Below are 26,779 nucleotides of genomic sequence, written 5' to 3'. Positions count from 1 at the left end.
ATTGATATTTATTGATATTTTCTACATGGTAAAATAAATGAGAGATTGCCGAAAAGTTATAATATCTTATTTTGATTGAGTAAAAAATGTAATTCTAATTTCATAATATAATATTATTAAGTATTGTATTACCAAATTTTACTACCACGCAATTAAAAAAGTTCTAACTAAACAAAAAAAAAATAATTAAACAATCAAATGGTTATACAGTAGAACTTTTTTATTTCAAACTGACATAATTTTTTTTCACTTTAAAAACTAAAAGAAGATATTATAGTTTGAGGTTTATGTAACTCTCTTAAGGAATTACCGAATATTTTGAAATTCTGATTATTCATAAATTTTAATACATTTCAATAGTTATTAATTAAGCATAACTAATTGGTAACGTTATTAATTACATTTTTTTAGAAGTGATAAGTGGTACGTAGATGTTATTAGTATTTTAATTTTATTTGTATGAAATTTCAAATTCGCGTTAACAAAATGTATAATGTGCTATGAACCAAAAACTTGTAAAAACGATTTTTTTACACCGAACCAATTAATTAATTCTTAAATTTAACTGTTTAGTACCCTTATAATTGTCATCATTGTTATTGCGATATCATTTTATTTTTCATATCTCACATCATTGCTTCTGGCAAAGTGTCAATAATGCTAACTTTGCGTTGGACCGATATCGCTGATCACTTATAAAATATCATGAACAGTAAAGTTAAATTGTACTTTTAGGACACAAATTAATTACTCTGTGGTCTGGGACACTACGGCGTTGTTGTTGTCCTTGTCTTCACAATTTTTATATAAATCAATAAACGTCGTATATATTGTATATTATTTATTCGTTATTGCTTGTACGATGTATCAGATTGTAATTTTTGAAAGTTCTGCTTTTGTGCGTCCTTCGTAAATATTGACCTACCTTCTCAATAAATTAGTATCTACTAATAATTAATATTTAATACTTTATTTGTTTCTACTATTCCGTACAAATGTTTAGAATAATAGTATCTTGTATTTTTTGGAAAAATAAGATACATGACTCCTGTATTAAATGTATCATGATACATCATACTTGAAACTTTAAAATTATATATCATTATATCAAGATACTACATACAATTGTATCTAATGAAAAATTGTTTGTAAAAAAACGACGAAAGATGATATAATATTCTTGCCTTTAAGTTTATTAATAGGTAAATTTATAATAATATTAAAGCTAAAAACACATAATAAATATTTAAAAGTTATTTCTACGTAAGCCAAAACTATTTTTTATTTTTTTTCGTGGTTTAAATATAAAAATATCTATTATTTAACTCTAACAAATATATTTTTGATATATTTCAAAATTAATAAAAAAAATTATTGTTTACAGACTATGAAATAAGTACGTATTATTTCTTTATTTTGTATATAATTAAGGTATTTCGCGTAAAACATATGGCTACAATTATAGATTTTGAGGCGAGAATATTGTTTAATGTTTGTTTTATTCAATTTTTTTTTCGGAATGATTAATGTATGCTTCTACGGTTATATATTTTTGGTATAACATTGAATATAGCTGGTAATATCTGTGATCAAAATTAACAAAACAGCAGCCCAAAATGGGAATATTTACCCAGTACCAGTTCTCGGCAATAAATATTTTGTTGTAATCAATCATGAAATTATTTGTTTTAAATAGAACTATTTGATTCCAAAATACAATAAAAACTAATGGGTTATTACATTCATCAAAAATAATTTCAGATTTATGCTCAAGTTTGTTTTTTAATCGCAGTATAAACAATTTAAAAGGGAACTTTAATACATTTTCAAATTGTTGACTGTTAGTAAATTTTTTTAATGCCGTAAATATTTAGAGACATTATTTACTTAAATCAAAATCTAACGGTTTATTTGTTTATAAATAGCTTAAAAATAATATTTCATATATTTTGAAAATTATAAGATGCATATACAAATATTAACATTTAGTAAAACGTATAAAGTACGATTATTCGTTATTAATTACAATAAAATAATAAAATCAATTTTATCAAAAACTTGTTGTTTTTTTCATAAGTTTTTTCCATTTCCTAAGAGAACTATCGGATATTAATTACTCTTCATCATAGGGATTATTATAGGAATAATGTACTGACTTGAATCAATTTTCTACTAGAAATTAGCACAAACTTTTAAACTGAAGTATTTTTCACATAATATAAAATATATTTTAAACACACAAAAAATAATATGAAAAACAAGTATTTATTTTAAATTTTATACTTTATGATATAAATGTATATTGGATATCCTTGTATCAGTATAGGTACCTATTTTATAATTGTGCTTACCATAAATTTTAACAATTTCACACAATATACTATAAAATGTCAGTCTACTTAAAGGTAAATTAATGTACACTTTTTTCATTTATATATAGGTCTTACAAGTAATGTTGATAAAATTATTAGATTGACATTATTTAAAAAAAAAATTCCAATCTTATAATATTATTTTATAAAATAAGATGTGGATTTTTTTTTTAATTTCAAGCAATTTTGTAAATATAATTAATTTAATGGTATTAAAATATAATTTAAAATACTTTTAAAAAGTACTCAAAAAGTCAGAATTCTTAAAAAATACTTACGAAAATTGTATTATAAATACCATAAAAATATTTCTACAATTATTTAAATACAATAGTACCTATTCAAATATTTTACAAGACTACATCCATTATTAACAATTGTAATTATTTTTTTTTTTTAGAGAAAGGCATAATTGGTAAGTATAATTTTATTAATGAAATTTCGTTATTGAAGACATTTTTTTTAAATTATTTCCAATAAAAAAACAACATATTTTTGAAAAAAAATTATATTTTTCATTAATACATATTATATTAAATTACTTTTTTTAATGACAACATTTTTATTTTTCATTCTGAAGCAAAATATTTTTTGAAGTATTTCAAATTAAATCAAAAAATTATAAAATATGTATTAAAACAAATAAATCGGAACACATGTCGTCTGCGTAGTAAAAAGAAAACCTAAAATAGAGAGATAGGTTTTAAATAATTTTAAAATTTGAAATCCTTGTTTTAAAAAAGAAATTTGTATTAAATCCAGTTTAACTTATACATTTGTATATTAATTTATTAATACTCCTAAAAATTGTTTGCTTCAGAATGTTAAATTAAAAATGTAAAACGTCATTCAAAGAAATTAAAACTTAAAAATTATAATTGTTAAAAATAAAAATGTTTTTTAATTTGACTGGAAATTATTAAAAAAAAATATGTTCTACAAAATCCTTAAACGATTTTTGAATATTTAAAGATTAATTAAAAAATGATTTTCCACAGATCCAAGTGGTATGTATTATTTTTTTATTTTGTATATAATAACAATATATTTCGTGAAATATAGCATACAATTTTTGATTAAAAGAGAATTTGAAAACAATAATCGTATTTTATTTTATTTTTAGGAATAGTAAAAATAATTCTATATTTTAAAAAAGTTTTTTTTTATTGTTCATCCCTGATAACAGTAGCTCTAAACTCTGTCTCAAAAAAAATAATCAGTCATCCGACCAATTGTGATCCAATACCACGTATTTCCCACCAACAACCAGTACTTAGGGGGGGTCCCCAAATTATATATAATAATATTAGTAATAAGAATATTAGTCTGCTGTAAATGCTCATACGTTATATCGGGAAACGTCAGCTAGCAAGGTGGGGGGAAATTTGACTTCAAAACTAAGTTTGGCCAGAGGAGCTGTCAGGCAGTAGCCTGAAAACTGATAATTATATTAGAAATTAAAACTAACAGTTCAATCAAAACCTATAAGTCACTAAATTTATAAAATGAAGTCCTATTGGCTAAATAGAATAATTAATAAAACATATTTATTGTATAATTTTTTTTATATTATTTTATCACTCGAAATTATAATGACTCTTTTTTTTGCAGCTAGAAGAATAAGTAAGTATTATATTTTTCAAATTAATATTTAATAAGTTAACCAAATGATGCTTTGTAAATACAGTTATTATTTTACTGTAATATAAAAAGAACTTTTTGGTTCTAAACTACAGTATTAAAACATTTAAAAGTAATAGGTTCTATCTAAATCGTAAAATAAATTAGAGGTTACCAAACAGTAATTTCATATTAAATGTATTGTGTATAAATGTAAGAGGTACTAACTTGATAGTTTAATATTATAAACGTTGTAATATCAAATTGTAAAGATTAAACAATTTCTAACCAATTGAAAAAAAATAATTTAACAACAAAGTAGTTTATGATATTTTTTTATTTACCTACTCTAAAAAAAGGTATTATAGTTTGAAGTTTAAGTAGTTCTCCTGCAAATTATGTTAATAACAATAGATCTCGATTCTTTTACAATAATATTAAATCATTTATCCTGTAGTAAGGTAATTTTAAATATTTTATAATAATGAAATTATTATTTTTTTTTCATATTATTAAAGTTATGAGAGGTACGTAAAGAGTCTTATTTTCTAATAGACAATTAAAATTAAGTTTGTAGCTTTGATTTTAAACTTATGAATATGGTAGTGTATAAAAATCTCTCAGTCAATATAACTGGTAACATATATATAAAATCGTAACATCGGGTATACTTCTCATGTAATTTTAGTTTATTTGACGTTCAGAAGATTCTATGAGAACCAAAATCATTATTTATCCCTCTGTTATGTTGGTTATAATGCTTAGTGAAGATAGGAAAGCTGTAACTATATGATTAATACGAATGGTTCGCAGTTATAATAAAGTTATTCTATACATTGTAGTTTATCAGTGTTGGAGTTTAACATTTGTACATCGTTAAATAAAAGTAACAACGGTAAAATATTTCGAATGCGCATTGCTAGTTGAATAAAAATTTCCCAATTTTGAAGGCATGTTGCACATCACACTTTTATATATTTATTTAATATATGGACACGAGCGTATTATATAAATATTAAATATCAATATGAGCAAATAATACAAATATTTGTTTAACAGAACAGTATAGATGTTTAAGATCTATGATTATTAGTTATTTAACATCAAGCTATTTCGCGTCCAAATATATGTTTTATAACTACAATTATGTAATGAAACAATTTGATATGTCCAAAAGAATCTTATAATATTTTAAATGCCTTGTGCAAAACTGTGTTTTTTATTTAATTTTTTTTTTAGCCCTGAATCCATTCCAATAGATTTAAAAATATGTACAAAATGCAATATGATCGGTTTTCTTAAAATTATGGTTGTAAAGTCTACGAGTTTCAAGGTCTTGACTCAAAACCTAGGTTTTTATTTTATATATTAACCTTTGTTAGGGTGAGTCAAAAAGTTTTACTTAACGACTTATGACACGAAGGTTTTAATGAGCCATTAATATCATGTTTTTATAATTACTTATCTAATAGAAGGTAAAAAGTAAAGAGTTTATGGAATAAGATCTTGTTTTCCTGACATCCTTTCTGGTGTTCAACGAGGAGGTAAAGAAAACAAAAATGCTCTACTGTAGGTTGGTTAGATTAGTTTAGGTTAGTCTACATTTTGCTAAATTTAAATAAAGACTATAATATGTTAGATAATCGATATTCTAATAATATTGTGAGATAGTATTATAGAGTTTAATACTAATTATTAATTAGTATATTTATCATTTTATTCCAGAATTTTACTGTAAGTGCATTTTATATAGTAAAGTATATTTAATTTGATGTATGGAACGTTATAACTCAATGTATGAAATGTGTGTCTCATAACTTTTATAATGATTATTCTTTTAAATTTTCACTTACCTACTGAGAACCATATGTATAAAACTGTTCAATAAGACATTGGGTACGATTATATAATTATTGCATTATACTCGGTTGATATATTCACATAAAAAATAGTTTGACTCTATACAAGTAGCAATTAAAATTCAAAAATAGTCTATTTATAATTAATAATTTGTGATGCAAAACATAGTTTATATTTGGTTCTTGAAACCAACCGTTGAGACATTTCTAAACGGTACTTAACATGGTATTTGATTGACATTGCAAACATATATAATTTACGGTTCTTCTATGGAATTTTTAACCTTTATTCTTGGTTCATTTTACGGGTACGAAGTATAACTATAAAAAAACAAAATTGCTCCTTGGATTTTTGAAGCATACGTACACTTGTTTGAGAAGAGACAAATATTATCAATATTTTAAGCATATATTATTTTTCTTTTGATTTAAAATAAATTTATAAAAGACAAATTTAAATGCGTGTGTGTATAAATATATAAACTTTATTTTTATTTTATACTCGATACGCTAATATCAGATAACAATTATATCACATTAAAATAAGTAACAATTTATCAATTTTATTTTTTAGTTCAAATTCTTAATGGTACGTAATTTAATTGTGTGTATAATATATTTCTGACTATTTAGGTGTGTTTTCAACTAAATATTTTTATATACTTTTAATAACAATTTTTATGGAATATTGAATTAAATTTTCAACTATTTTGACTAACATTTTGATAAACATTTCTATCAAAATTATTTGAAATAAATTGAAAAATTATAATGTCAATAAATAACTCAATAACCTAAAGGTTAGGTTAAACTGATTAAAGTAAAAAAAATATTAGTTAACTATATATTTCTATATAAATATGTTATTATCTCATTTTTATCTAGATAATATTTTTTTACGATTATCCATGGATCTTTTAATTAGTTTAACTAGTTGTAAAGGAATATAATAAGTATTACAAATACTCTACAAGTGGAATTTAACTTTTATATTTGTTTTATTTTAAAACTTCTTGCTAATACGTTTGTACAGAACACACGTTTTCACAATCACTTTGTGAGACGTATATTATAATTTTATTAAAACTTAATTAATAAACATAACCTAATAACGTAAGAGTTAAATAAATAACAATAATACAATAACATCAGTGTGACTATCTGCACCCTCTCTCATTAGTGAGAGCCAGTTTCTGAATCTCTGTGGCAGTACTGGTCGGCCACTTCTGGTAGTTTGTAGTCGGTCGGTGCATTAACTTTCTTTCCGATCCTCCCGGAGAAGTTGGTTTTGGTTTAGTCGCTGCTAGATGGGTAATGTTTGTAACATATGGTCGTGGTTAAGTAGCTGTTGGGCTGGTGCTTCAATGTAGGCTGGTTTCACCCTACCAATCGGAACTTTCCTCTCTCTTTGCCTAATTGTTAATGTCATAGTTGATCTGTTCAGTCCAAGACTTAGAATGGCCCATCAAACGGTCTTTCGAGTGATTTTTTGACATGATTTTTTTTTTTTTTTTGCAAGTCTATTTGTTCAACTCCAAAAATACTTTTTTTTACATTTAATTATAAACCAAATTTGTCAAGGTGCTTAAACACTGTTCTGTGGTGTTCTTCATATTCTAGTTTACTTTTAGAAGCTAGTAGTACATCATCCATATATGGGAAACAATAGTCTAATCTCTCAAGTACTTTCTGCGTGAACAGTGAATAGAATAGGTTTGAGAGAGTAGAGTCGTTGATTTAATTTTAATTTTGTTGTGAGTATATGTTTAGCCCATGTTAGACGTTTGTCGAAGGTTAGACCTAGATATTTGGCTGTGTCGGAGTTTGATATTGGTTTGCCGTTTATATGTACCGGAGGAGGTTGTCTGTGGCGAAGAGCAAAGGTGGTGTGTACAGATTTGTTTTCATTAATTTTGACGCGCCAGATGGAGTACCAGTGTGATAGGTCATTCAGGTGTCTTTGGAGGGTAGTTGAAACCATGTCAGGATCGGTGTGGGTGGCATATATTGCTTTGTCGTCGGCATATTCGGCTATTTGAGTATTCGGATTGGTGGGTTGGTCTGCAGAGTATAAATTAAAAAGAGTTGGAGATACAACAGCGACTTGAGGAACACCAGCTTTTATTGGGGATATACTGGAGTATTCGGTTCCTGACCTGACAAAGAAGTAACGTTCGTTGAGGTATGATTTAAAAAAAAGGTAATATGATGGGAGTAGGAACGATTTTAGTTTATAAAGAAGATCGGGATGCCAGACCTTGTCGAAGGCCTGTGCAACATCAAGAAATACTGCAGAAGTGTACAGTTTTTTTTCCAGAGAATAGGCAATAGTATCGGCTAGTCGGTGTATTTGATGGATGGTTGAATGATGTTCTCTAAATCCAAATTGCGTGTCTGGAATTAGTTTCTTTTCTTTGATGATTGGGTAGATTCTGTTTAATATGAGTTTTTCTAAAAGTTTTGCAAAGAAAGGTAGCAAACTAGTTGGCCTATATGAGGAGGGGTTATCTATTGGTTTATTTGGTTTAGGAAAGAGAATAATTGTGGCAAGTTTCCATTGAATCGGGAAATATGAGAGTCGGAGTATTGCGTTAAAAATATGAGTGATGTTGTACTATAGCTTTATTTGGAAGTCTGCGGGCTATTTCGGCTGTTATCAAATCGTGACCAGGTGATTTACCTAGTGGAAATTTTTTTATGAATGATTTTATCCGATTTGGAGTGAATGGTTTGGGTGGAAGTGTCATTGGGAGTGGGCTATCTAGAAAATTGCGTACTTTATTTTCTATGGAAGGAATGGTGGAATCGTTTGGGTTAAAGACTTGGGAGAGGTGATGTCTGTGCACTTCTGCTTTCTCTATATCGTTTATAGCGAGACTGCCATCTATTTTTTTGATTGGAAATGACATTGTTTTGATTTTTAAGATTTTTTTAGTGGTTTTCCACAGAGAGCCATCTTTTTCGGTTAAGAGGCTAGTTTGTTTGGCGAAGTCTTCTGAACGTTGTTTCACCATTTGTCGTTTGAGTAATGTGCATAGGTGATTGTAATTAGTTTTATCGGTGGGATACTTTGTTCTCTGCCAGGTTGCTCTGGCACGACGTTTTTGGACAATAAGAGATCTTAAATAGGTAGGCAAAGAGAGATTACTTTGATTGTAATTATCAATTATTTTTGGTTTACAAGAGGACCATGCTGCATTTTGTATTGTTGATGTTAGATATTGTACTGATTCCTCAAGTTGACTTGGAGATTTTAAACTAACGTTCAGGTTAATGTCATTTGTAAGTATTGATTGGAATTTTTCCCAGTTAATTATTCCATTGATTAATGATGGATTCATTAGTCTTTTTTGAGGAGAGGTGTCAAGGGTGAGAAGTACTGGCGATTGGTCTGAGTGAGGATTCGTTAGATTATCTATGATGGTGTTAAATCGGTTCGGTATATTTTAGATACGAATATGTCAAGGATATCTGGTCGCTTTCGGGGTGATGTTGGCCAATATGTGAGGTCTTGGGGTGAAATGATTATATAGTTTTTGGTAGTAATAACTTTTCTAAGAGAGTTACCTCTTGGTGAGTTTGAGTGACATCCCCATTGGGTGTGTTTGGCATTGAGGTTGCCCCCAACAATAAAGTAATTTCCAAGAGAGTTGAAAAATTGCTCAAATAGTATTGTGGAAATGATTTGGTTAGGGGGACAATATGCTGCCGAGATGGAGATAGGAGAATGGTCTAGAGTAATTTGGATGGTGAAAGATTGTACGTGGGGTTCGCTAATTTGTGAGACATTATGAAAGAGAATTGTAGATCTAATGATTATCGCCGCTCCCTCGTGTGCGGTACCGTCTGGGTGGTTTGATCTCAGTATTGTGTAGTCGGGTATGTGTATTTTTGTTCTGTTAGTGAGATGTGTTTCAGATATTAGAGCGATATCTATACGTTTTTCATGAAGTACAAGTGAGAGTTCGGCTATATGATTATGAATGCCATTGGCATTCCAAAGGAGTATGAGCAATGATTTTGAGGTTTGGGTATTATTTGTCATTTTGGGCTGCAAGTTTGGCAAGGACTGTTGTAAGAAGGGAGAGCAATGGATTTATGATAGCTTGGAAGTCACTGATAAATTTAGATAATAAGGTACCTGTGTCTAATTGATTACTGTTGTTAGATTTTGGAGGTTCCTGATTCGAGGTTACATTTGCATAAGTTCTATTTTGAGAGGGCGAGGGATTGGATTCAGTCGAAGAAGTCTTCACTGTGGTTTTTGGATTGGACTGGTTGTTGATTGAAGTTGATTGGATGGTTCGTGAGTTTGGGTTGCGACGTTTTTGAAGCTCCTTGTGAATTTGGCATCCTTTATAGTTTGCAGGGTGTTCACCCTGACATAGCGCGCATTTTGCGGGTAGATTTCGAGGCTTTATACATGCTGAGGTGATGTGATGTTCAGCACACCGAACGCATCTTGGTGTATGTGCACAGTACGTTTTTGTATGACCGTATTCCTGGCAATTCAGACATTGTACTAGGTCACGTCTTTTATATGGTTCTTCTATTTTTACCTTAGTATGAAATATGTGGTTTATATGGAAGATGTCTTTATTTAACTCTGAAGGTTCGAGATCAACAAAGAATATTGGAAGATTTAATTTTGTTGTTTTATGTAGGACATTTGTGATTTGGCGTACTTGAAAACCGATTTCTTCTAAGGCTGTTCTAATTTCTGCTGTGTTGGTTGTTGGGTGAAGGTTTCTTATGACTATCCGATAGGCTTTGTTTTCTTGCATTTGATAGGTGTGGAATTCGGCTTCTGCACCTTGTAAGAAACGGATGATTGCTCGGTAGGTTTCTGGGTTTTTTGTTAGGATTTTGAGGTTGTTAATGTTCGACTTAAATGTGAAGTTTTCAGGACCCACAAGGTCTATGAGTTCCGAGCGTAGACTTACAAAGTCTTTAATTCCTTTTACTATTGTAGGAGGGGGTAGATTTGTACTTTTTACCTGTGAAGTGTGCGCTTCAGGGTTGCTTACATCAGGATCTGGGTTTGGTGTTATTGTGTCAACTTCGATTGCTTCAGTTTGCGATAGAACATCAAATCGATTTCTAGAAATAAATAGCTTTTTGTGTCTGTTGGTATTTTGGGTTGGAGAGCTTGGTTCTGAAGAACTTGAGCGGTTTCTTTTCTCGGCTTGTTGTGTCCAGCCATCATTATTTGGGCTATTTAAATTATTTTGTGTGGGTGAATGGCTCACGTTGGGATTATTTGTCGATATGTTTAGGCGAGCATCCTGTATAATGGTTTTATTATTTGTATTATTATTATTAATATTTTTATTTTTAATATTAGTTTTAGTTTTTGCATTCGGCGATAATGGCATGTTTGTCACGGAGACAAAGGTCACGCACCGCTACGCGACGTACGCGATAACGGCGGCTGTGCGGCGTTCGCGATAACGCGACGGCTGTACGGTAATTAAGACACTGGAAATTTATGAACGAACTTGATTCACTTATAAACAGAATTACTAATATAATATAGTAATATATTACATTTGTATTATGTATATGTATATATGTATATATATGTATGTATAATGCTACATAATATAATATAACATATATAAATTTGGAAAAAAAATTTTGAACGTCTATGATCAAGATCTCAACGGTATTTAACGGAGCGACAGAGAGGCATGCGTTAGGTACGGCTGCTCGCGCGATATTGGTAAACTTATAAATTTTATTATTTTGCTAAATTTGTGTTTCATATAATAAACAAGTTGACACATGACAATAAGTGATAAGTGACAAGTTAAAAAAAACCTGGAAATTATTACTAAAAAACTTGTTTTTTTTCATAAGCAATCATAACTTGTACAATATATTGAAAATATAATAACAATTTGACTCGTCCCCGAAGTATATTTTTCTTAGTGACAATTGTTATTAATATAATTTTATATTTATTCTTAAACATTTTAAGAATTATTATTATATGAAGTTGGAGCATATTGTCAGTCGTATATATAATTAATCATACAAACAGAAATCATGCATTATCCTTATTCATCAAATACATTAATATTTAATTATGCTTGCATTTTTTGGAAAGTGGTACTCGGTATCAAGCTATCGGTGACATACCTAGTGTATTAAAAGCTACTGTTTGTCGTGTAATAAGAAGTGTGAAAAAAAGCTATAAATGAGGTACTTTTTGCACAATTGATACGACGATGGCCTAATAATATGATAATAACTGATGTTCAACGTTTCCATGGTATAGCTTAAAGCTTCAATTCCTTTAGTCCTAGGTTGTATTGATGAAACTTTAATTAAAATTCATGAACCATTATTGGTAAATGAACCTGCAGTGTTTGTTGGTAGACATGACAACCATTTTATTACGTGTACAGCAGTTTGTAGACCGACTATGCAATTTTACAATGCTATATAATTCTATATTCAAACTGGCCAGTACATGATGCCAGAGTCTTACGCAATGGTAATTAGGTACTACTATCCTAAGAAATTAAGAAACCCAAATTATGCAATATAAGAATCTAGATAAAAGTTTCTTCTATAAAAGTACTCAACTTATTGCGGTGGCATTGTTGGTGAGTCCGTTACGATACGTCCAAAAGCGTATAAATTTAAGTTTGATATATAAATAACCAAACAAATACATAGTTTAGATTCCGAGTAAAGCTATGTATATTGATTTTACATTGACGTGTGTTAGCATATTATTCACGCGTATAATATAACTTTATTTCTCCTCAAACGATTTTTGATGTTTCGTTTTAATTAAAAAACGAATAATCGTAGATACTCGAAAAATTAAAAAATATTTGAAAAATTTGTAAGTTATTTATAGACATTCGATCATATATAATATTTATATATAGTTTATTTTTTAATTTTATTTCTATACATTTCGATAGATACCAATTATTTATTTTGGTTAAAAAGCTTGACAATTTAATTCAAGATCCAACCTAAAATTGTTCTTGTAGGTGAAAAAAATATTTACACTGATATAATTTATTGTTCTACTTTTAAAAACTGACATTTTTGTAAAAATCACAAAATTTTCAAATTTTTTTACTGTTAATAATGTATACAATGTAAAATTTTTATGGCCAAGAATTAAAAATGTAATACAAAATTCCTTATTATAGCAGCTCATGCTGAAACAAAAAATAATAAAATAATAATAGAACAGAATATATTCTAAGCTAAAATTTAGATTAAGTTGCATATTTAAACTATGAATATCGGTATTTATATTTGTGTGTACCTACACCAATTCTACTAGTAAAACCGTTCAGAAAACGGGCGGTGCATTGTTATTTCCTCGCGGCGCTCAGGATATGCATTTTAGTAACACCGCTGAACTGCACTGGCCACTGATTCTACTGTATTGTCGCAAGAACTGCAGTATACCTACAGATTATAATCATTGATATTTTTATAAATATTATAATGTAATTTTGATTATTTTTTTTTTTTTATTTTTTAAAATAGCTATTTATTCATAATATTTAATTTGAATTATGAATATACGAAGCGAAATATTTTTAGAGCATTATCTGGATTTTGTACACATAGATTTATACATAATAAATTATTAACATTTTAATTATTTAATTATAATTTTGTATGATATGCCTTTTCATAATTTGGGCGTTACGTCATTTGATGCTCTGCTTATTATTTTAAAATCATATTTACATTTTACAAAGTATTATCAGTGTTGATAAATTAAAGGGAATTCAGGGAATGTTTTAGCAAATCCATGAAATTAAACTATCAAATGTATTGTGGAATTTTGAACAGTCTATTTTCTAGTATCTATTTCGAGTAGTAAACTTAGAAACTAAAGAAAACTGTGATGGATATTTTTTTTTACTCTCTAATGAAAACCATTAATAATTATACAAACAAAAAATATAAGTTATTTAATATATGTACTAGGAATATACCGAATAAGAAATACAAATATAAAAATTAAAAATTAAAAAAAGAAGAAGATCTATAGTGATTGGAATGGAGGTATGCTCACTAGTGATATTTATATTTCTTACATTCTACTACTGTATTTGTTTAAGTAGGGGGATTCCATTAATGATAATACTATACTTTTTTACTTGTGTTGCTTCTTCAATAGAATTTGTATTGTACGATGTTAATATATTGAATTTATTATATACGTGAACTAGGAAGTGTTTTAAGGAAATTTGAACAATTTTGAAATCAGTAATAATAAAACGAATAAATCAATGATAAATAATATGTGAGAGTGCTTGATGGTTTTATTCCAAAGAAAAGATAACTATATATCTTATACTAAAGCACCAGTGTTAAAATATGCTTTTCGGCTGTTTTTATGAAATATTTGCGGATGGAATATGAATGTTATTTTATTTTAATTATTATGAATTAATTTAAATGAAAAAAAGGGTGGATAAGTGGGTATCGCTCTGCTGTATAGTAGAGATGGAGAGTAGGTCACTAAAGGATGTGTTAAATTTGAATACAACGACAGGTATCATTGAATAGGTACAAAAAACGATTTTGAACGGAGATGATTTGTCAATCTAGAATAATTAGTAGGATATTTCAATTGTAACATATCGTTATTTTACACGATTCCGTAAAAAATTTAATTTCATATACGCTCATAAAAATGTTTCTATATTGATGTTTGAATTTTTTTATAGTTATTTGAAGAAAAATTTATAGAGAACCTTGTATTGGGTTTTTTAACCTTAGGTTAATCACAAAAATGTTATGAATTTTCAACTTTTTTTTCCTTGCAAGTTTTCCCAATTTTGATATATTTCGTAAACATTTGATTAGATGCTTATAAACAAAAATTGTGACTAACGACTTTTGATTTTTTTTTTTTTTTTACTACGATAAGCACAACTTATAATAAATCTTGTATTAAATTTTAAATATTTTTTGGTGTGCCAAATTATTTTTATAGGCATTTCAAAAAATAAAACTTAGAAATATTGAATATTGCAATTGTCAATAAATAGCTTAAAAAATTAAATAGTAAACAGATAACGCTAATATAAACATTTGATGAAAATTTCAAGTATTTACAATGATTTGTTTTTGAGTTACAGCAAAATAAAAAAATCAATTTTGTCAAAAACTGGTTATGTATAAAAATTCCCGTTTTTCCGTTATTTTTTAGATTTTTTCTGACGCTTTAGAAAATTACTGGACATTTTTTACTTATGACCCCCCCTCCCCCAATATACCAACTAAATTAATTATCAGAGTTATATATATTTAAATTTTAGACAAGCGGAGTATTGGACAAACATTTTGCGGGGTAACCCCGTACCACTCCACTCCGCGCATCTAAACTTTAAATACTTATAAGTTATTACTCATAAACTACTCGCCCTAAATTCGATTGTTATGTATCAAAATACTCAGAAAATTATTATGCTTAGGAATATGAAATTAAAACTATGTTGTCCTTTAAAAAAGTATAAAACTTAAAAAAATATAAGGATAAAAAATATTTAAAAATATAATTTTTTTAATAAAAATGTTGTTTTTTAATAACTTGAAACTATGTAAAAATCAAAATTTTAATATATGCATAATTTAATAATAATGGGGTGAGCATGCTTAAAAAATCACTTTGCGTAGGTAATAATAAGAAGATGGCTATTGACACTGTTTGACAGAGACAGATAGAAGAGAATGGTGGTTGCGACGAAGATCAAACCGAAAAATGTTACCCTCATAGATAGTATTTTTGAGTATCAGTACAATACTAAAATCGTTATTCTTCATTTAAATATCTAATTTTTTCGAAATATAAACTTCAAAAGAATAACTCATCAACAGAAGTACATACATACGCTACACATGAGTATATAAAACATTTAATAAAATAATTATTGATATCAAAGATAACTATACTGTTATTTCTATCTTGTGTTAATGTAAATGTAGAAAAACTGACATGGAGCATAATGGCAGATTTTTTTATGTTCTACAATTATTTTTAGGAGCTAAGCAAGAGATCGAGATGAGTAGTGAAAAATAAATGAGCTGGGAGACCAATATGATTCACTATTCACAGATATTTATAGACCTAAGCGGTTGTTACACTCACCAAAGTTTACAATAAATTAGTTTTTTCTTAACACGATAATAAATTAACAGTAGTAATACTTTTAAAAACATGACATTTACAGGAAAAATTTCATAGAATATAATAAATAACTATACTCATGCAAAATAGATTTTTTGTAAGGCCACAGAAAGATAAACTAGCAAATATAAACATAATTCTCAGTGGTTTTAATTTGATATTTTAGTTGGAGTTGCAACGTAAGTAAATATATTTATGGATTTTTGGTAAACACAAATCAGTCATTATAGAAATCATAGAATTAAGCACTTTATTTATTATAATAAAATTTTTATTAAAACGCAATTTTAGTTTACAATATTTTTTTGTCTATGATTTTTGACACATTGAACGCTGCAAAATTTATAGTCCATATATTCAAAAGGATACTTTTCTTCTATATTTTTGCCACAATAGAAGCATCGCAATAATTTAAATGTCCCTTGAACTGCCATCAATCGTTTTTCTGCTGCTATCGCACACTAAAATTTAAAAAAAAAATAGATGATCTTATTCTTATATATATTTCTTTTAAATAAAATATTACTTTCTCCCGATCTGATAATTGAAGAAATTTCTGCTTTTGAATTTCTTCTTCTTTTTTTAATTCTTCAACCACTTTTCTTTCTTTGGCTCGTTTTTGTTTAGCTTTTTTTCTTTCTTTTAATTCCTCTTGTAATTCTTCTGTTAATGGTCCTGGTAAACGGGACTGCATAGAACATAATCAAATATTTCAGTAAATAATAAATCACAATGAAAATATTAAAAATGTGTATAATTTACTTTATCGTAGTCATATTTATCAGGGAATACAGCCATGAATTTCCTAAACACTTTTCTAGTTGACTTATCTGGTGCTAATTCATATGGTGTTTTGGCGTCTTTATTTTTATGAATTGGATTTGATCCATATTGTAAAAGTAAACTATTAAATAAAAAAATAAATTTTATAGTGATAGTAATTAATATTTAACTAAATAAAAATATTGAATAATAATATAGTCTTTACTAAATATGATTGTGCAGACAATAAGTAGAAGCTAAATGAAGTATAGTATTATTTGATTCATCAATAGGTTCATTTAAACTTTTTTCTAGATATTCTTTTGTAATCGAACTATTTGAATCTTCCAATAAAAGGCATTTACTTAAAGCTTCAGAATCTTTTTCTTTAATTGTTTGCAATAAAAGTTTTTTTACTTCTTCAACTTCAGCACATTTCACAGTAATTGTAGTTTTGGGTTTCTTCTTCCTCTTCTTGCGTTTCTTAGTTGTCAAGTCATTTGATAATATGCTACTATTATTTTCAAATATTTTACTTTCCGGAGATTCTACAATTTTATTTTCACTATCATTTTCACTAGAATCTAAAAGCCCAAAGTAAAAGTAAATATATTGACATTACAAAAAAAAAAAAATATTTTTTTTTTTAATAAATTTAAACTAAATATGTTTTTTAATGTATTTATTAAAGGTTTTCTTTTTATGCATATAATGAAATATTTATTTACTCAGAATGTATCAAACATAAAATAGTTTTGATTTGTACTATTTTTGATTAAATTACAAATAAAATAATAATTAACTTCTTATATTATTTTAGATTTTCAATAGTATATAATATAACTAGTATAAAATTATATATTACCTGACATTGAAGATAGTCGAATATTTTCATTTGGATTTTGAATGTCTTTAATGGGTTTCTCAACAATTTTTTTTGTTCTAGATTCTGTATTTTTTCTCTTTTTAAATAGCTTTAATACATAATTTTTAATAGAATTATTAATAATATCTTTGGAATCTGCAAGAAAGTAGATACCATTCAGAATTCTTATTTTATAAATATTAGTTCATAATTCTATCTTTATTATTACCATATACTAAAACTGTTGATAGTTGATTATAAACTTTTTGAACTTCTGCAAAAGTTGCCTTTTTGGTTCCAAATGGTATTTGACATAGTCTACTGTCGTTTTTATTTATTAATGGGTTTGAACCACCAAATAGAATATTTCGATTGTTCGGACCAATTGCTCGATAAAATATAAGGTTACATAATTTTATATGATGTAACCATGATGATAATATTTCTTGAATATGCTAAATAAAAACTTTTTAAATATGTATGACATTTAATTAAATTAAAAATACTTTACTTTTAATTGAGATGCTTCATTATATCTACGTAAACTAGCACCAGCACTTTTACATCCACCTTTTGATCGATCTTGTGTACTTTGAGAACCACCTTGTTTCGCTCTTACAGTATATGAATGAAAAGTTTTATGAACAATTACTTCCTCTCCTTAAATAAATGAAAATTAATAAATCAATCACTAAGTGTAAAGTTAATAATATTCTGGTATACCTTTAAATATGGCTGCTGAAAAACGACCACCGCCTAACATAATAATAAACCACATGGGTTTAGTGCTGATAGATTTCAATGAGTTAACCACAATCTCTTCATTTGGAATGTCCTATTTAACAGAAACCAATAATATATTATTTTTAATTTTTGTTTTGATACTGTAAAGTAATTATTACTTTTTTATTAGTCAATAAACATCTGTACACAGAAAAAGCATTACCAAAATTATTCTCAAAAAATAATTTTGAATCAATTGAAAAATATGAATTGTAAGCATTGATCTCATCATCACTTTCACAACTGGATGAGCTGTCATTAGCTTTATCTAAATTAATATAAATATACAATGTATTTCAAATTATAATATAGAACTATCTTTGATTATAAATACTAGTATTTCTAATCAATGGTACTATTTACTTAATATCCCATAACAAATAATTTAAATATAGATAAATGACTATAAAAAAATAAGATGAAATAAAATGATAGGTAGATTATATTATTATTGTAATTAAAATGGACAATTGTTAATACTTTCTAGAGCAAGAAACTTTGGCTCGTCAATTGTTTGTCTGTTACGTATTTTTTGCTTTAAATTATACCGATGCCAGTCTGATTTATAGTGTGCTTTGTGTTCTTCAGACAGTTCGAATGCTATTTGACACGTAGTACAGTGCATGCCTAACAAATAGTTTTTATCAACATCCAAATCTGAAATGCAAGTTTTCCAATCATTAGTTGAACACGATCCAGGTACTAAGGATGTTTAAAATGTTACTTTTTAACCCGACTGCCGCTGTGTCTTCTTTTCTTGTCAATCCCAAGCTAATGAGTCGCACTCCGTCCAAGAGCGACTGATATTCGGGACGACCTATTAAGACCGTTTTACTAGCAGAGGGTAAAATCGTCGACATTTTAAATACTCGTCGTCTCAACAAAATAGTAAATATTAGAAAAAACCCACTAAGTACTAATTATTTTAGGTTCAAAGACGATGAAACGGACGTATATTGGCCGCTGTCCACGTTTCGCGAATGTAAGATGTAACCCATGCGGCCACTCAGCCGCTAGCCATGCTCGAACTTGTTGATAACAACTACTGAATATTGATAAGTATCTGAACTCTGATCTATGAAGTCAACGTCAACGTCCTCTAAAATCCCGATCATCATGATATCATGAAGAAAAAATATAACGTTTTATTTGTCCTCGGCAATTACGATTTAAGAAAAATATTACCTACGTCGTGTTCGCCATTTTTTTTTCCGAAAATCACGTTTTACAACATTTACTTACATTATTGTCGCTATTACGGAGTCGGGAGCAGTAGGAACTAGGAAATCACATTTGAATATCGAGATAAAAAATATTTTATTATTTCCTTGTGATAAGAGTTACCACCATTTCGCAATGGCAAGAATGAAGAAATTCCAGAAAAGTATTAGACCCCATTAAAATCTGCATAAAAATTCGTTTTTTTCTAATCTTTAATGTTTTTTTTTCATCTTGTCGTAATTTTTTTCTTATCATCAAGACATCAATAATAATAAAAATAATACATATTTGCTGTATGGATTATTCATCAGTATCAAAGTAAAATGCATTAAATGCAACAAGCCTGAATACAAATTAATATTATAATAAAATTTAAAAAAATATATAATAATAATGAAATATACCTATCAATAAAAATAAATCGTCATTTGGTATTTTGCCATTTTGGTGATGATGCCAACACTAAAATTAAAATTAAATTAATTTTTTAAAATATGCTAATTATTACTAGTTTATACTTAAATATTTTTAAATAAAATTACTTCTCTAAGATTTTATTATTAAGAAGAATGGTTTTTAAAAATGTTGTGCACATTGAATTATTTTTCATAATGTTACAATGTTACAAACAAATATTAATCAATTGTTGACAAATTAAAGTGATCAATGAACCCACTCATGATTAGGAACACCGAAATTTACATCAGTTAGTCAATTAGTGTATGAGTGTTTGCAAAGAAAAATGTAAAAGTACTTTTATTTAAAATACTTTTCCTAACGTTCAACAATTAATAATTACATCAAAAGCAGATTATAAATAAGTAATAACACAAGAGCTTGAAAACCATATCAATTAATAGTTTTAAGGAAAAAATATTAAATTTAACAAACTGTTGTTATTGATTTCATTCCATCAATTAAAATATTCTTAAAAAAACCCAAAAATCTCATCACTCTCATGCAAAACTCTTCCTGGAAACCCTACACGTCGGTTGAAACGAAAATGGTGTAGAGACTTACTCAAATAAATCCACAATAAAATAATTCACGTTGGGTTCTATCAATGGATAGCCTCCCTCCTCATGTTAATCATCTCACCTGTAAATTATTATCACATTTACTTATTGTGCTGCATAGCATAGATTGTTTATTTTAAAATAAAAAAAAAAAATTGTTATTTAATATAAGCTAGAAATAAGCAAACTCAATGGCTTAGGAACCATTGAAAAACAATTTTTACTGTTGAAATGAGCAGTTAAACAATATGTACAAACAATTCTTATAACTGTTTTACATTTTTATAGATACAAAATCTGTTTCAGAGTTACCTGCTACCTCGATTATCCAAAATATATTTAAATATTTCCAAGACTTTTGGTTATATCGCAGAAAAATCGACTACCTCGTTACGGAGTACGGAGTAAGATATCTTAAGATAGGTAGATATCTTACTAGCTTAGTCCGTGCACGTCCGTGACCCATGTACTTCATATAGGGAATCTGATTCTGATAACAAACAATAAATGAATAAAATCGTGAATCTATTTTTATAATTTTATATTTCCGCTTTGTAATTATTTGTGTCATCATACAACATATTCTATGGTATCATCAATTTAATTGAAGTCAGAAGTTTGTACAATTTGCTATAGCCACGTATCTTGCCATTAGATCATTAACCAAATATGTCGGTATTTATTTCGTCAGTCAGTCGACACTTGCCACTTGGACAGTCTCCTGAAAAGTGCATCTAAAGTTGTAAGTTTTAACCCTAAATCCTACTCCTATATAGTCACGAACTCATGAATAGGTTCATTCACGAATATTTATTTCTTGACTTCACGTACATTATAATTTGTGGGTTCATTGATCATTTTGTCAGTAGTGCACCAATATAATTGACGTCTGACAGTCCTTTACAATTAAAATGTTATGTCTTATTTCAAACGTGCATGAAGCGACACTGACGCCTGGAGATAATTATAAACTGTCATTTTGTATTAATTTTGACATTTTATTTCGATTTGAGACTGTGAGTACTGACTACTGAGTGAGTAGTAAGTGTAACTTGCCAATTTGTTGGTGTGTATGTCATTGTTCTATTCTATAGAATTCCGATAATATATTTTTATTATTGGTACCTATCAAAAATAAATACAGGATCACATCTGTAATACAGTAATATTCTATTTTGTTACAATTATTATATTTTGTGATGTAAAGGTTTTATCATGCGTTTTCGATTTTTGTGTCATCTATCGTGACAAAACAAATATAGTTATTCTTCTCATTCTGCATTTATACTTGCGTAGATTATAGGTTCTTTCTATGGTCAAATCGCACACGGCATAATAATAAGATTTCATCAATAGCCGTACTCCGAGTTGCAGTTCTAGTTCAACAATAACAACACAGCATAATATAGTAATTGTTATTGATCACTAATATGTCCAAATCAAAGGAAGACGAGGTCAGAATTCCGGACGTGATTATTGACAATAAGAACAACAAAAAGTATCAGAAATGCAGCTTTCTAGGAAAGGTAACAACAGCAAATAACAATCAACGATATATCAAACATACTTTGTGTTGCACTTTTGTTTTGACTCCACTGTGTGATTTTTATACAGCCTTTTTGACAATAATAGTGTGTGAGTTATGTTACTCCTGATTTTTATAGAACTATTTTAAAATGTCTGTAATACTTTCATAGATCTCTTGAAAGTTTAATCCTAACTTGCCTATTTATATAATAATTTCTAGGTATGTTTTGATTGAAAAACAATTAAAACATTATGGGCCGGTTGCACAAAACTATATTGATTTAATAAATTGAGTTATTGAATCAATAAGTTATCAACCGTTAATCACTATTAATTCATTAATTTATAGGCCTGATTTTGGTCCAATAAGTTTTATCGGTTAAATAAAATAAAGTTAATGAAAGTATCAACATAATAATGAGATATTTGTTTTTTATTATTTTTGAATAAAATGTAAATTTGCATATAATTTTATATTCCTAAATATAATATAATATAATAATATAAACAATAATTTGTGCATCGAAATATTTTATCAAATCGATAAAACTTATGGAGCCATTAAATTATCGGATCAATAAAATAAATATTGGATGTTTTTTGTACAACTGGCCATATGTTCATTTTTTGTATTTATGTGTATTTACTATTTCTTAACTATAATTGATTTATAATGTATTAATGTGTAAGATAATAATATATTATTATTTTAAAAATTATTCATGCTAGATAGAAAATATAATGTTAAAACAATATTTATTGGGTCGAGAAAAGGTAAATGGGGGGTATAATATATTATAGTGCTATCATTGGTGATATAGTATCTTATTTTTCTTTGTCTTTCACTTCTAACTATATTATGTCTATATAAAGTTACTTAGTACTTACCATTTTTGCTCTATACCTACATAGGACTCAGTTCTTCACCCCATCATTATTCTCTCAAGCTATTTTTTTTTTGTCATTTTCTCTATCCATTTCTCCAGTTATCCATGTTTTCTTAACATTAATTTTCATAGCAACTCATTGCCTCCAAATCATCTCTCTTCACAACACATCCAAACCATCTCAATCTTTTTTCTTTGTTATGTCTACAATTAGTACCATTCATATACTATCCTTAATGGATTAATTTCTAATTCTATTCTCCTTAGTGAATCCATACATCTACTATAGTATTTTTATCTCTGCTACATCCATTCTTTATTTTGTTTTAATATCTACTGCCCAACACATTTATAATATTCTTAATTAAATGTTATAGGGTGGTTTTGCAAAATGTTATGAAATTATTGATATGAAAACCAAGGAGGTATTTGCAGGAAAAATTGTGTCTAAAAAATACCTTTTGAGACATAATCAAAAAGATAAAATGACTCAAGAAATATTTATTCACAAGATTTTGAAAAACAAAAATATTGTTTCTTTTCATAGTTTTTTTGAGGATAATGATTTTGTTTATATTATCTTGGAACTTTGTCGAAAAAGATCTATGATGGAGCTTCATAAGTGAGTAATTTCAAATTTGGCACTTTGTACACACTATTTAGTTATTTATTAGTTTTAATAAAAATGTATACGAGTAAGTATTTTGGTTTAATTGTTTGTTTAAACTGAAAGTTTAATTACTAGTTAAATTTATGATAGATGTGTATTAAAAATGAATTTACAATCCCTGTTATAGTAACATTATAATTTATAACAGGAGAAGGAAAATACTTACTGAACCTGAAACTCGTTACTATGTGTATCAAATTCTTGAAGGCACATTATATCTACATCAACAAAACATTATTCATCGGGATCTAAAATTAGGAAATTTATTCTTAAACGATGAAATGGAGGTTAAAATAGGGGATTTGGGTTTAGCTGCTAAAATTGAATATGATGGACAACGTAAAAAGTAATTATAGCCATTTTTAGTTTTATATAAATAAAAGATATGTTTATATATTTTTTAAATAAACAATTTGTATAGGTAGCATTAATGTACTTTAAAAAAGTAATGAAAGTATTTATTTTTAGAACATTATGTGGTACTCCAAACTATATTGCTCCAGAGATTCTTAAAAAAACTGGTCATAGTTTTGAAGTGGATGTATGGTCTATTGGGTGTATTATGTATGTAATCTAAAATACTATTTTTCAATATTTACAATAGATTATATTTAAGGTATACACTGTTAGTTGGAAAACCACCATTTGAAACAAACTCTTTGAAAGAAACATATGCTCGAATTACGCGATGTGATTATAACATACCATCTCATTTAAATAAGAATGCCAGTACTCTTATTGAAAAAATGCTTCAATTTGACCCTAAAAAACGTCCTTTAGTTTCTGAAATAATGAAAGCTGACTTCTTTACAACTGGTTATATGCCTAAGAAGTTGCCACCATCTTGCCTAACTATGGCTCCTCGTTTTGATTCTATTAAATATAGAGAATCAATTTCTAATCGTAGACCACTAATTGGTAATTATTAATTTTATAGCCTTTAAAAGTCTTATATACTTTTCAATTTTAATTTATCAAATTTTAGAACTGAATAGTCCAAAAAATATTGTTATTAAAACTGCTTCAAAACCTCAAGACCCAGATTTTAAACCCTTAGTATTAAATTTACCAAGCAGACCTGGAAATGGTGTATCTGCAATTGATTGTAAAGAATACATGATTTCTCTTGAAAAAGAATTGAGAAATGTATTAAAGAGTAAATCATCTAAAACTAGAATGAGAAATATGGGTATGATTTTTTAGATTATGTTTCTTATGTATTAATAATTAATATACTTAACACTGTTGCAATTACCAGGTGTGCAAGGTGTATGCCGTATACAAGTCCCTTCTGTCTTTTAAATTGTATACTTTTATAGCTAACTTTAAGTTACCTATTATCTTTTGTCAATTAATTGTGTTTTATTAATCCGAAAAAAGGAATATTGTTGTACATAATTATAGTTGACAGTAGTTGAAAGTTGATTTTTCTAAGAAGTATTTAAATAATAAAATTGTATTATCATGATAATATATTTTTAATTAACTGTGATTATCAACATGATCACTGAAAAAAATCAAAACAGAAACCTAATAAATTATAATTATTAATTTTAGAAGAAACTACTGATCCTGTTGCTCAACCTTTAATTTGGGTTAGTAAATGGGTAGACTATTCTGATAAGTATGGATTTGGTTATGAATTATCTGATGACTGTGTGGGTGTCATGTTTAACGATTTTACTCGAATTGTACTATTGGCAAATTTAAAGTAAGGTGTTTCTTAAATTGCTATATCATTAAAATGTATTTACAAAACATATTATTTTAGGGATGTTCACTACATAGAAAAAAATGGCTCTGAACAATACTATACTATTGATCATACACCTCCTACACTAGAAAAGAAAATGAAATTGTTGATGTACTTTAGGCGGTACATGAATGATCATCTTGTTAAAGCTGGAGCAGATATATTAGCTAAAGATGCAGATCAATTAAGTCGTACTCCATATTTGTATCAATGGTATAGATCTACTTCATCAGTTATTTTGCAACTCACGAATGGGACTCTACAAGTATATAATGAAGATAATTTATACATGTACTATATAAAAATTAAATATTGAAATTTTATTTTAATTTTTATTAGATAAACTTCACAGATCATACAAAAGTCATATTGTGTCCACTAATGAATGCTGTGACCTTTGTCGAAGAAAATATTTTTCGTACATACCGGTTTAATACAATTGCAGAACATGGCTGTACTCCTGAATTTGAAAAGTGCTTAGTATATGCTCACAAAAAAATTATTTCTATTTTGAAAGATAACCAATAATAATTTAGAAGTATATATTTTTTGAAATTTAAAGTAATATTTATGTTTGAAATTTATAAGTTAAATTTCAAAGGCTTTCTATAGATTGTAAATAATTTTTGTTATAAGATGTATTATACTATAATTTCTAATTATTAAATACTAAATTCATATTTCTTTAACAATAATTTTGTTTTTGTTAAAACTTAATAACACTATGTTTTCAAAAGATATGAAAAAAAAATTATTCAAAAGTTAATATTAATATTGCAACATAGAATCAAAGATATTTTTTAGAATTAATTGTAATAATCAAGTCTCACATAGGGTATTAATGTCTTGAAAATTAATTTTATAAGTTATGATTTATTCTTATGTATAAACTATAAAAAAAAAAAAAGTACTAAATAGTTTTAGGTTTTTGTTTATGAGTTATGACTAGTCCTTATATATTTTTCCCTTATTTGTTATTGTAAATATTATTTTTATTTCAAATCAATAAATTACATTTGGAAAAAGAATTAAGTTGAGGTTAATTTATAAATTTGTTTCTGCTAGGATTTGTTTATAATATTTGTTTAAAACACAATACAATATATTCTTCTCCCTTAGTGACCAACCATATTTTGCATGCACATATCAAAACTGGTTGTAAGAAACTAAAGTAAAATCGTTCTTTTAATTGTCTAGAGAACTATAATTTTGACTTAGTTTACCTCATACGTATATACCTATCCTTTATTTGTCGCAGACATTC

The 26,779-nt window shown here is 27.4% G+C and overlaps 2 protein-coding genes across 4 annotated transcripts; one reads left to right on the top strand and one right to left on the bottom strand.

The window, feature by feature from the left end:
* Window positions 1-16,255: 16,255 nt before the first annotated feature.
* Window positions 16,256-19,797, bottom strand: LOC132921484 (tRNA endonuclease ANKZF1-like). Its single transcript, XM_060984522.1, has 11 exons — window positions 19,166-19,797; window positions 18,922-19,098; window positions 18,561-18,709; window positions 18,382-18,493; window positions 18,170-18,318; window positions 17,888-18,113; window positions 17,659-17,814; window positions 17,020-17,377; window positions 16,794-16,935; window positions 16,558-16,719; window positions 16,256-16,492 (listed from the first exon to the last, which is right to left on the bottom strand). The coding sequence occupies exons 1-11, from the start codon at window positions 19,299-19,301 to the stop codon at window positions 16,319-16,321; spliced, it is 1,941 nt and encodes a 646-aa protein (XP_060840505.1). The 5' UTR covers window positions 19,302-19,797; the 3' UTR covers window positions 16,256-16,318.
* Window positions 19,798-21,083: 1,286 nt separating this feature from the next.
* Window positions 21,084-26,543, top strand: LOC132921485 (serine/threonine-protein kinase PLK1-like). Of its 3 annotated transcripts, none has more exons than XM_060984523.1 (10): window positions 21,084-21,420; window positions 21,975-22,204; window positions 23,470-23,714; window positions 23,911-24,108; window positions 24,231-24,326; window positions 24,379-24,680; window positions 24,748-24,951; window positions 25,320-25,473; window positions 25,534-25,780; window positions 25,855-26,543. In XM_060984523.1, exons 2-10 carry the CDS (start codon window positions 22,109-22,111, stop codon window positions 26,041-26,043), a joined length of 1,731 nt encoding a protein of 576 aa, XP_060840506.1. In that variant the 5' UTR covers window positions 21,084-21,420; window positions 21,975-22,108; the 3' UTR covers window positions 26,044-26,543. The 3 variants fall into 3 exon arrangements, with proteins under 3 accessions (XP_060840506.1, XP_060840508.1, XP_060840507.1); XM_060984525.1 differs by lacking the exon at window positions 21,084-21,420 and adding an exon at window positions 21,440-21,694; XM_060984524.1 differs by lacking the exon at window positions 21,084-21,420 and adding an exon at window positions 21,701-21,840.
* Window positions 26,544-26,779: the final 236 nt, after the last annotated feature.

The sequence above is a fragment of the Rhopalosiphum padi genome, chromosome 2 (genome assembly GCF_020882245.1).
Source record: "Rhopalosiphum padi isolate XX-2018 chromosome 2, ASM2088224v1, whole genome shotgun sequence".
Lineage (NCBI taxonomy): Eukaryota > Metazoa > Arthropoda > Insecta > Hemiptera > Aphididae > Rhopalosiphum > Rhopalosiphum padi.
Note: the sequence above shows the minus strand (reverse complement) of the source record. Positions and strands in the feature narration are given on the sequence as shown.

Excerpts from the sequence above, each read along its gene's own strand:
- LOC132921484 (XM_060984522.1), bottom strand. The coding sequence starts at position 19,301 with ATGTCGACGATTTTACCCTCTGCTAGTAAAACGGTCTTAATAGGTCGT. Across the intron at positions 18,114-18,169 it reads ATGAAGCATCTCAATTAAAA|CATATTCAAGAAATATTATC; the intron begins GTAAAGTATTTT and ends GTTTTTATTTAG. Across the intron at positions 17,378-17,658 it reads TCGACTATCTTCAATGTCAG|ATTCTAGTGAAAATGATAGT; the intron begins GTAATATATAAT and ends TTGGGCTTTTAG.
- LOC132921485 (XM_060984523.1), top strand. The coding sequence starts at position 22,109 with ATGTCCAAATCAAAGGAAGACGAGGTCAGAATTCCGGACGTGATTATT. Across the intron at positions 24,109-24,230 it reads TATGATGGACAACGTAAAAA|AACATTATGTGGTACTCCAA; the intron begins GTAATTATAGCC and ends ATTTATTTTTAG. Across the intron at positions 24,681-24,747 it reads TAATCGTAGACCACTAATTG|AACTGAATAGTCCAAAAAAT; the intron begins GTAATTATTAAT and ends ATCAAATTTTAG.